The 12,205-nt window shown below is 40.9% G+C and overlaps 1 protein-coding gene across 3 annotated transcripts in view; it reads right to left on the bottom strand.

Moving 5' to 3' along the window:
• The window catches only part of CHD1 (chromodomain helicase DNA binding protein 1), a 78,178-nt gene extending 70,148 nt beyond the window's left edge, over positions 1-8,030 (bottom strand). For all 3 annotated transcript variants that reach the window (XM_058726283.1, XM_058726298.1, XM_058726292.1), the window contains exons 1-2: positions 6,948-8,030; positions 4,666-4,861 (exon numbers count right to left, since the gene is read on the bottom strand). In XM_058726283.1, coding sequence (XP_058582266.1) covers positions 4,666-4,714 — 49 coding nt within the window. In that variant the 5' untranslated portion in view covers positions 4,715-4,861; positions 6,948-8,030. The remainder of the gene's footprint in view (positions 1-4,665; positions 4,862-6,947) is intronic.
• Positions 8,031-12,205: the final 4,175 nt, after the last annotated feature.

Raw genomic sequence — 12,205 nt, 5'->3', positions numbered from 1 at the left:
TATCTCTTCACCACAAAGAAATACTCTTTATTTTTAAATACAGAATTGTACCAGATACAACCCACCAGTCACCAAGACCTTAAACAAACAACTATGTAAACAGTATAAAAAGGGGTAATTACAAATTAATGTCTGTCTCCACACTATCTCATGCCTATGCAGATAAAAGTAATGTATTTGAAAGTCAAATCATATACAATTGTCTTATCCTTACCAGTTATAAGTACATTTAAACACTTTATAGTAATCTAGATTAACAACCATCCTAGGAAATACTATGAAAATTTTAATTCAATAAATTCTACTTAGAGAGAGAGTAACCTATTGCTAAAGCTCCTGGATAATGGTTTATTGAATTTTCAAAATGTAAGAAATGATCTTAGATTAAGTAGCACATACAGAATATTTGAGGAAAGAAAAAACTAACAGGAAAAGATGAAGACAGTATATACAGAGCTGAAAAACAGGGATTAACAGAATATGGCATAAAAGAGCTATACTTTCTTGCAAATAATGACATCATGGGAAAATGTTTCTTAGCACAACCTTTTGAAATTTATGAATGAACTGAGGGGCTCCTAGGTGGCTCAGTCAGTTAAGCGCACACCTCTTGATGTCGGCTCAGGTCAAGATCTCAAGGTCAGTGGGATCCAGCCCCATGTGGGGCTCTGCAGTGACAGTGCAGACCCTGCTTGGGATTTTTTCTTTCTCTCTCTCTCTCTCTCTCTCTCTCTCCCCCTCCCTCCCTCCCTCTCTCTCTGCCCCTCCTCCACTTGCTCTCTTTCTGTCCCAAAATAAACAAACATTAAAAAAAAATTAAGAATTGTCTTTTTTTAAAACTGAGATAAATGCAAAGAAACTTAGAAAATACCATTTTAACTAGTATTGTCTTTAAAAATTATTCAAATTTACTTAGTGAAAAAAACTGTTTTGATGCAAGAAAACTTTCTGGAATGTGTGTACATAAATGCAATGTTTCCAAAAATGGTATACCATAGTAGTCTTCAACAAGACACTAATAAATATATGGTAAAAAAACCAACATGGCCTGTGTCTAAGTTAACTTTAACTTGGGTGTTCCTTAAATTTAACAGGTCCTAGGGGCGCCTGGGTGGCTCAGTCAGTTAAGCCTCTGACTTTGGCTCAGGTCATGATCTCCAGGTTCTGGAGTTTGGCCCCACATGGGGCAGGCTCCATGCTGATAGCTCAGAGCCTGGAGCCTGCTTAGGATTCTGTGACTCCCTCTTTCTCTGCCCCTCCCCCGTCATGCTCTGTCTCTCTCTTCTTCAAAAATAAATAAACATCAAAAAAAAAAAAAAAAATTAACAGGTCCTTTAGACTACAGGGCTTCTCAAAGTCTTTAAAAAGCCTTTTAAAAACTGTGAGTTTCTACAAAAGGAGATTTTCAGTTGGAAACTTTTCATTGATAGTATTTCCTACTTAATAGTTATACAAAACACTTTAAAAGTTGAAATCCAAAGAATTTTAAGAGTAAGGCTGATAAAGCTCAATTGCCAGACATACATTAAGTGTAAATGCTTAAGACCACTGTAGCACATCACCAACAATTTCCCTCACTCTAGAAATTTTTCAAGAGCATAGTTTGCTAATCAAAGTGATTCAAGTACATAATCAAATTTACATGAACAATTCTAGATTAAAAATTTAATCTGCAGGCCAAGGAGAGAAATTCTTCTGAGGATTAAGCATGTAGTAATCATCTAAAAATTAGCAAAATGTGACTATATATTTCTGGTCTTCATCCACAAATCTATTTCTGGATTAAATCATCATTCAAGAGAACTTTAAAATAAAGTCTAACTAGGATTTGGAAAACCTGGGGGGGGGGGGAGGGATTGTTTGTTTGTTTTTTTGCTCAAATCCACACAGCTGGGAATTGATGCTTTGAAATCTTCCAAAATCATCTTTAGAAAGCTTAACTTCAGTTATATAATAAACTTTATGCTGAGTTTAAACTGATGTGCAGGTGCATCCTGACCCACATTTCTTAGTAAATAAGTTTCAAAATTGTCAGTTATAGCATAGCCAAAGAGACATCTTCCTGTGTATTCTTCCTCCTTTCAGTCAATGGTCATAGATACCTTTCCACATGACAAGAATAAAAAAAAACTTTCAGTAGAAAGCTAATATACCAACCAAAATTGTAAAATGGCTACTTGTTTAATTTTATTTCATGAAACAAATGGAACCTCCACAAAGAAAAAAAAAATCTAAAGCACAAGTACATTTAAAACTTCTAGCTAATAAAAATCAAATTTTACCTTAAAAACTATTTACAATGTATATCAACTTTAAAAGCAGAGCATATTTCTCCTCTTTCAACCCTATATTAATATTCATAGTTACATTTTGTTTCTGCAAGAAATCCCCCTACATATAAATTCATATCCTCACTCTTAACTAGGCACAATCTCCCTTCTCTGTACTGCCTTAATATAAAAACTTTTTTTCTGGGGTGAGGGGTGACGGTGACTGAGGGTTGGTAACAATGACACTAGAGCAAAGGAAAAGGATAGCATAACACCAATAAGGAAGAAAATGAAAGCAAATTAGAAGCAGGTCTCCCTCCTTCTGATAAACACCAAGGCAGTTGCAAGAACACGATAACTTGACAAGCACACTTCTCAGAAGCACATAAAACTTACACACTAGAAATAATGACTCAGAACAGAGAATATGATTTGCAATTATTTTAAATAAGTATACATATAAAAGATTGCTTTAAGTGAATTTGATTTCACAGGGTTTTTTTTCACTTTATACTACCAAATCTGACTTACCACTACTCCTTTTTTGCTTTGGATCTGGCAGCAAAATACATAAAACATGACTGGAGCAATAAGGGCTCACAGTGTAAAAGCACAAGATCTATCTGAATACTCAACTATAAGATTTACTCTCACGAGTCTTATTTCCTATTTTGTGAGTAGTTTATTAAATTCCTGGGTATTCTCTAGATATTTCTGTTAACCATTTCATTGCTCACTGATGAATAAAAGAATGTGGACAAGGTGACTCTTCTAATCACTTAATACAGTCAATACAGCTATAGAGATATGAATCAAAGATGAGATTCACAACTCATAATTTAACCTCTCAACTCTGGTGATTCTGGAACTCCGTTGTCTGATACGTTATTATACTTTGTAAATTAAGTGGTAAGATGAAACTTCAAAATCATTTGGTTTAAGTCTTTTTTTTACAGTTGAGAAATAAGTTAACACAGAGTTGTCAACTCAGGTTTTGTAATGTTGATACCATACCTATTCAACTAAATAATGCTGCTTTCCATAACTGCTCCTTTTTCTCTATGATGTTCTTGTTATCTAAATAGTCTGCCTGTGAAAGCTGATAAACCCTACCTAACATGACCAGAAAATACCAAGTTTCAAGTCAAATACTTATACCACTGCTTCATTTTCTCATTTTCTATCCAACATTTTTTCTGAAACCCTCCCAACTGCCAAAACTTTCCTGTTTCTTGTCCATCACCTTTCTCCACTACTGTAATTTAACGTTCCAGTTATGTAGTATCCTACGGTACATAAAACATGATGCTAATTATAATAAGCAAATATTGAGTGCTCATTATATCAGGAACTCTTTTAAGACCAGTACATAGAACACCTCACTTATTCTCAATTTTAAATAAAATAAACAATATTGTAATACCCATCTGTAAGTGAAAAATCAAAACCTCAGAGGTAACATAATTTTCCCTGACACTGCTAATAAGGAGAACTGGGAAAAGTAATCAGGTAGTCTGACTCTAATGTTCACATTCCTGATCTCTACTGATAAGTACACACAACTATGTGGACTGTATCAATGTGCAGATAACTCAAAATTAGGGGGCTACAGAAGAATTTAAAGAGTCTTTGTATTTAAGAGGTTTCTAACACATTCAAACAGCTTAGTATGGGTTATTCCCATTAACTATATCTTCTTTGCAAAGACATGGCCCAAGTTACTCATTCGTATATAATTAAAACTCAAATTTAAAAAGAAAATAGAGGAGAAAAAGGGTTGCAACAATACTTTAACAGATGTCCAGAACGGTGTTGCCCAAAAGAACTTTTGCAGTGAGGGAAAGGTTTTCTATGTGCACAATACACCATGGTAGCCATTAACCACATATGGCTTTGAGCACTTGAATTGTGTTGAGCATGACTGTGTAAATGAATTTTGAATATTCTGTAATTTTAAATAGTTTAAATTTAAATAGCAATATGTGGCTAGTGGTTCCTATACTGGACAGGACAGGTATAGAAAACAAAATCCTAGAGAAAAGTAAGTAAAGAACTTCTTGCTGCCTTTATTTGGAGAGTGCACTAATAGGCAAATCAATTTAAATGTTTCTTTTTACTTGCTCTAGTTCATTAATTGACCCAAACAATGTAAACCACCAAAGAGATTTAAGTCACCTAAACTTTCTGTATTTAAATGCTTCTTTGTACATCTCAATGAAAAAAAAAAAAAAATGAAAACCTGTATTATTGACAAAGCGTATGAGAAACTTTTAAGTGTTTGGATAACTAAGAGGAAGAATTTGATCTGAAAACTCTGCCACCTATTAGGAAAACTAAAGAGTCACACAAGTTTTACATTCTCTTCATAATACATACTTGATAATAAAGTGCTTACCTTGATTCTCCACTACTGTTTCTAACACTTTCTTCATCGCTGTGTCCATTCATTGTAAATATCAAGAAGTTTTAAAATAAAACACAAATCTTCCCAGTTAAAAAGATGAATACAAATATGAACTCCTTAAACATCAAAAATTCACAGATGAATTCTTTCCAACATTCACAGGTTTCCTGGGGCCCTTTTGATTCACCTAAAAAAAAATATTAAGAAAGCTAAGAAAATATCCTGTAGAAAAAAGATAAATCCATCTATTTAGAACTTATACAAATCTACCTAGGCCAATTAAATTAGAGATGGTAAGGAAGGAGTAGGAGTCTTTCACTCAAAATGCTTAGGCTTCTACTAACTACACTCCTGCCTACTTACTAGAATTTAGCACACTATTGCTTATTTTTGACAGACGAAATTAAAATATTTGTGGAATGACAAAACTTTTAGACTAAAACTGTGTGTCAATACACATACATACACATTATAAACAGATAACTAAAGCAAAGTGGTAGTACATAACATATACATACATGTATATGTTTCCCAAGAACCGAAAATGAAGTCTTAATGGATACTTGGTCAAACAAATGAAGGGGGAAAAACTTAATCAAGCACTAATTCCTATTATCAAGAACTTCTTGTACTTGAGTGAGAAAAAGTTTTGAAAATGCTCACATTAAGAACAGAATAAAAGTGTATCACATAATCTTAGCGAAAAATGTATAGGTCAAAACAAATGTGTTCTTTCACAGGTAAACCGAGAGTGGAGTGATAAAATTTAAGTAATATTTATCCAGTTTGGGCTTGCAGAGGTTCCATTCAAAAACAACAACAAAAAAGGTAATATACACTAGGATTATTTAAGAAAAGGGGCTTGGGGTAGAAATCATGAGCCAAGACACAGCATTTCCACCTTTCAAGATTTCAGCACAACAGTGGAGAGTCACCTACAAGCCATCCACGAATAAACAAAGGAGATCTCTGGCAGGGGAGGGAGAGGAAGAAGCGGGGGAAGGAGACGTCAGATCCTTCCCCAGCCAGAAAGTACCGAGACAGGCGACTGAAAGCAGAGCTGTCCGCCGACCTCAGCAAAGAGAATTTACTCCTACGATTATTTCCACTCCACAAAAAAGAGGGGGAAAATATGCTGTTGCCAACTCAATCAGAGCAAACTCTGCATCTTCATTGGGACTGTAATTCTCCAGAGACTACAGTCCAGTAGACTCTTTGCAAGAATTGGTCATCCAAAAAGTAACCATTCCACGCAACATTTATTCTTAACACTAAATATTAACTCCAACTAGTCAAAGAGCTTTACACCATAAAACAATTAGGTCTTAAAAATCTAGCTACTTAATAAACTGCCTCTCTTTCTCTAAAGTCTCTCTTCATCGAGAAAGTTCACTCATCTTTTCGTTATTTCCTTTTCACCTTCCTTTCGCCCCTCAAAATGGCTTTCTCCGTACATCGTTCCCCCCCCCCCCACCCCCCCATCTTCCCTGTCGGAGTAAGTCCTCTTTCTGAGACCCTTCTCACAACCTTAAGTTGTGAAGCTCCAAGCGCACGCAGCTCTCTGGTGCCTTTCACGCGTCTTAACAATGACTCTTCCCTAAGTGGCTAAACCTCTTCAATCTTCCTTCTCTGCGCCCCGTCTTTTCACAGTTGCTTCACTCCTGCTAAGTTTTCAAAGCGGTACTCGAAAGGAGGTTGGAAACCTTCCCCCTCCCTCATCTATACTTCGCAGCTTCGCTTCAAGCAGCCTCCCAACCAGACGCACACGACCCCACTCCAGCCCCGTCCTTCTCTGGGCCTTCATCCCGGTCCCAGAGTCTCTCTTCCCGCCTCAAACTTCCCGCAGACCCGCCCCGCGCCCTCCCGGGCTCGCCCGGGCCGCCGCCCCCTCCCCCTCCCCGCCGCTCCCCACGTGCTGGGAGCCCGGGTCGCGGCGGGACCAACGCACCGGGCAAGTGCTTGCCGCTCGAGCCTTGCAGCTCTCCCCTCGCGGCCCGGCCAGCCCCAAGCCGAGGAGGCCCGGGCTCGACTGCCCAGCTGCCCGCCCGTCCTGCGCGAGGATGCGCTCCTCGGCGCCGGCCTGCGCTCACCACTCACACGCCCCCTGTGCTCCGAGCCCGTCAGCCACCGCCGGCCCTCGCAGAGCGGCCCGGCCTTCGCCCGGCGCCCGGCCGCTGGGCCGCCGCCCGGGCACCGCGCCGCCCCCGCCCTCCGCCTGGCCGGCTCCCGTCCTCCCCGCCACATCCTGACCCGCCCGCCACCCCCTTTCTTACCGGCGGGCGTGCAGGCTTCGCGGGGCGGAGAGAGCCCACTCGGATCAGCGGCCTCCCCCACGCCCGGGCCCGCGGTCTCTGCCGCCGAGTGAGTCCTCGGGCTCCGGGCGTCTCGGGGTAAGCCGGAGTCCGTGAGGGGGAGGGGGAAGGGGAAGGACGCGGAGGGGAAGGGGAAGCCCCGGGCCGCGGCACCAACGCGCGATCCCCTGCGGAGCGGATCCAACAATCAATTCATTATTGAAGCACCAACGGCGAAGGCAGCAAAAGCGAGAAGTAACGAGCCGTCGTCGTCGCCGCGGCCACGCGCGCGCTCCCGCTCCCGCCGCTTATCGGCTCCCGGCAGCCGCCATGACGCCGAGAGAGCGAGCGCAACCGTCTCCGTCGTAGCCGCCTCCGCCGCCACCACCACCGAGGTCGTCGTCGCCTCCGCCTCCCGCGCGACGTAAGCGCCTCTGCTCACTCCCCTTCCCCACTCGGCGCGAGGCGGGCCGGCGGGCGAGCGGGCGCGCGCACGCCGAACACCTCCGGCTGGCGCGCGGACGGTGGGAGGGGCTACGTGGTGGAGCCGCGGGGTGTAGAAGGAAAGCTATTGGTGCTGAGGCGGGCGGAGAGTGAGGCGCGCACGCTCACGGTTGGGGGCGCGCACGCCGGCCGCGCGGAGGCCGCAGGACTCTGGCCACGGCCGTGGGCTGTTGATCCTTGCTCCGGCGCCCTCCCTTAGAGGCCCGGAATTGAATTCCGGGAAGTGGGAGCTGCAGGCCCGCTCCGTGCGGGTATGGACGCTGCTGTCACTGGGAACGTTGCGCAAGGACCTCGCGGCGAAGAGACTGAGAAGCTATCGGGGAAGCGGCCGGGGGGAAGGGGGGCTAGGGAAATGCTAAAAACCACATTGGGCCTGGGGGTGCAGCGGGAGGGCCGAGGTGGATACGCGGAGGGAGCAGGGTCTTGCGTGGGGTCCGGTTGCCCAAGCCTCGAATCGCATCTCCCTCGGGCTCCCGGACCAGACAGAACGCCTGTCCGGAGGGGTGTGGAGGGGCTGTGCGTCACACCAGGCAGCCTGGGAACCCAACTGTTGGGCAACTGTGGTCACCTCCCGCCGCCTACTACGCTTAGGCGACCTGCGACACAGGCTCCCTCGGGGTGGGGGGGGTGGGGGGTGGCTGTTGATCCGAACGGGCGGGGCACCTGAGGAGACGGAGAAAAATAGAGACCGGGTTATTGACCTCCTATAACTCTTCTTCATTTGTGGGTATCCCTTGCCTGGTTCAGTAAAAAGCTTTTACTACCTTTCTAAGTCCCTGGAGGGCGGGGTGGAGGGTGCGGTGCCAACTCGCAACAGAAAAACAACTCAAGGGACGTTGGTAACTGTGTCAGTTTAACCTGCTGCAATTTAGTTGACGGTTTCTTTCATAACTGTAACTGCGGGCCTGTTACAAACCTTTAGAAATGTCGACGGAAACACTTTTCAAGCCTGGTGGTGTCCCGTTTCACTCTGTTTGAAAGCATTTTTAAAATCAAAATTGTTTTATACTTTATTTCCAGTCCATTGATCAGTCTTGAATCAATCGAGGTTAATGATAAAACTCTCTAATCCTATTCTCCAGTGATTGGATTTGGTGCAAAGGCCTCCCTTCCAAGCCAAATGAGTTTGAATGCGGTAGCTCCATCCCCAAAATAATGCTTTTCTCCTGTGGGAAATATTGATGTTTTAGTCTACCAGCTGTTGAAATAGTTTGGTTTAAAGCCTTCAAAAAGATCTCAAAACGTATCTCCAAATACCTGTTCATTATATGGAAGAGTATATTCATTCACCCTTTGGGAGTAGGGAAGGACAAACAGGTGCACATGGTCTACTCAAAAAAATATTAATGACTAGTAAAACAAAATGTAACACTACCATAATTTGCAAAATGATGTATGCCTCAGTCTCTTTATTTTTCTTTTTTCCTAGTTGTTAAATAGTTCTAATGCTGGATTGTGAAGAATGATAGGATCATAACAAATATCCATTTCTGAAGTCCCTAAAAGTAGGAACTGCTAGTTTTTAATATTATGCTTTGAAAATATAAAGATGCCTTATTGATAGGGGCTTCTTGTGCCTCTAATCTCTCTTGGATTACTAGAGTGGTAAGTAAAAAGAAAAAGGCCCAGAAAAACAGTAACCATTGCAGTAACCATTGCAGTAACCATTCTGAATCATCAGAAGTATGATTCAGATAATAAAGTCTTCAGTTATAACTGTACTGTAATTTGTCATTATCTTACAAAAACAATTGTATGAACTTACTCTTTTTTTTTTGAAAGCATATAGCAAATGTTTTTAAACTACTGATTGCTATTCGGGTGTGATATACTACATATAAACACTAGACACTTTGGATTTTTTTGCAAAAAAAACTTAATAAATTTATAAGAAAATATTGAACCTTGGAGATTTATATTTCTGGTAAAATCATAATATACTTTATGACTCCACAGAATTTTAGAATGACTGTTGAGAATGTGAAGAAATAACAAGGTAAGTGGAAAATGGGAACACTCTTGCCAGTTAAGTTTTTTAAGTTATTTGATAAATAAAGCAAGTGTATTTTTTTGATATTTATTATCTGCACAGTTAAATTTTTAGGTTCACTTCGTTTGAACAAACTTTGTCTTTATTGGTACTAAAAAGACAGTTGATAATCTCAGCACATGACTAGCAAAATCCTGAAAATTAATGTCAACCAGGAAGTCTTTATTATTTCCTGTTTGAGAAATTCCATATTCTTTGGAAAGCATATTACTTTTACAAAATCTAGAATAGCCCTTTGTGGGTCCTTGATTCTGATATGCTCTACTGGGACTAGTTACTGATGGGTATCCGTAGGTGAAGGTAGATTGAAAAACATCCAGAATTGCAAGATGTTCAACATAAAGACAATGGTAACTCTTGTTTTTCTCATAAATGTTTTGGATGCCAAGATAGGATTTTAATTCCATAATTATGTTCTTGTTGCCTAGAGAATTTGTGTTTGAGAAGCTGCTAAAACCATCAGAATAGTATTAAAATAGCTTAGAATCTAAACCTATGTCATCATCCCCCAGATCCTTGCCAAACAGAGGAATAGCTTTCCAAATATGATACTTAAATTTACAGAGCCCTCTATAAATAGAACCCAGGAAATTCTAAGTCACCTTATAGTGAATATTTACATTTTCTATTTTCTTAATCATTAAAATTCTAGAACAGGAGCTGTGGTTCCCAGCGTTGGGCAAGGGGCAGGAGTCTGTACCTAGGAAGTTTTTTTCCTGAAGATACATATTGGGCACTCCCTTCCCTTCTCTGATGCACAGAAATTTCTAGGTTCTGGATAGTGTTTAGAAATTTTTTCTGACATCCACCAACATCTCATTTGCCATGTTTATGGCCATTGCATTTGAGTTATTTTTACTGATAAATTCTTGAATCACAAGTTAAATTTCAAATGAAAGTTTTAGGAGGTGATACTAAGGGGCAACAATATATAAAGTCTAACCATTGGAGTATATATGAAGATTCTACCTCCTCTAATTTCAAAGTGAAGTGTACAGATGGTAAAAAGTTTAGCCACTAATATCAAATTGGTACATTGATGCTGTATCATTCCTCACCTGCAGATTCTTTATTGTCCATTTTACCTCATGTATGTTGTCTTCAGCCTTTCTCTTAATCCTCACTATGTTTATTTAGGCCTCAATTTCTCTACTTCTTTTCCTCTAGCTCACCCTGTAGGCTTCCTTTCAGACTTGAAATCCAATGAAATTGCTCCCCTGATTTAAGTACACATATTTAAATATACCACAAATCTGCCTACATATTTTATTTAGTCTTTTCACAATCTGACCCCAGCATTGCCTCCCGTCATTCTTAAGAGGCACATGATACTAGCCATACATTTCTTCAGGTCATCCTAAAGGTACCTTTCATTGTAAATGGATATAGTTTATCTTATGAATTAGCCTCTTACAAGTTTAAGTCATGAAGGATTGTTGAGTGTCCTCATGCAGTTGTACTGACGCCTTATGCGACACCTCCCTTTTAGGTCATCAAATTGTGTATCCTAAGTGCAGCCGTGTCTTTGTAATAAAGCATTTGTTTTCATACTACATCGTGAGCTCCTTGAGTACAGGCTGTCTGTCCCCAGTGCATTATGTTGATATTTATTCAATAAATTGCATACCAGCCATTCTGCGGGGGGAGGGGGAGAGTTGTGAGGGGATCGTAATAGAGTAAAGACAGATACTTTAAAGAGTTAAAGTCTAGTACAGGAAACAATCCTAGTGTGAAATCATAACAGAAAAATGGTATGAAGAATCAATCATAAGAGAATTCATAATGGAGAATCCTGGTCAGAAAAGTCTCCCCAAAGGAGTGACATTCTGAGAACTGAAGAATTAATATGAAGTAGGTAAGCAAAAGAAATGTAAAGAGCTTTACAGGTAAAAGAAATAACATGGGCAAAAATTCTGGGGCCAGAGAAATGAGGTCAACTTCTCTCCCAGTTTGCCGAGGATGGGCATTTTTCACTTTTAGAAATGCTCTGGTTCGGACTGGTATGGAACCTGGTACTGCTAGAACAGACAGTACTGAGGGAGATGAAGCTGTGTAGGAGCCAGGCTATTCAGGGCCCAAAGCTAGGTAAAGAAGTGGGTTCTTGGAACAAAAGGAAACTTTTGGAGGAGTTTAAACTGTGGAGTTTATTTTGCAAATTGGAAAGTTTAGCCTTAAAAAAAAGATGAGTGGCATGTCAAGGAAGACACAACATTCTTAAGTGAATTAGGCTAAAAAATAACTTGATAGTGTTAATGGTAGAAGAGAGCAGATTTGTAAGTGTCCACAGGATTTGCCGATGCAACTAGAATCAGGGTTAGGAGGAGGAGGGAAGCTGTACACATAATGGAATGGAAAAAATGGTAATGGCATTCACTTCAGTTGTAAAATGTTTGGAGATGGGTAGGTGTGGAGATCATAAATTTGGGATTTAACTGACTTTCTGATGCCTCTGAGCCATCTAAGTCTTTGAGATAGGAATCCAGAACTTAGAAGAGAGATCTGGACTGAATAAAAGCTGTTAAGTGTGTGTGGAGAAGTTAAAGTCTTAAGTATACATGAAATTAACTTGGAAGACAGCCTAGGAGTATGCAGTCAAGAACTTAAATTAATTTTTGGCCAGTAGAGGAAGATGAGCTGGATAAGGAGTTGCAGATGTCAAGGGTGTTGTGCAATGGAGAACAAAGAC

This window comes from Neofelis nebulosa, chromosome 1, assembly GCF_028018385.1.
Source record: "Neofelis nebulosa isolate mNeoNeb1 chromosome 1, mNeoNeb1.pri, whole genome shotgun sequence".
Taxonomy (NCBI): Eukaryota; Metazoa; Chordata; class Mammalia; order Carnivora; family Felidae; genus Neofelis; species Neofelis nebulosa.
The sequence above is the reverse complement of the archived record's forward strand: the minus strand, read 5'-3'. Positions and strand labels throughout refer to the sequence as shown.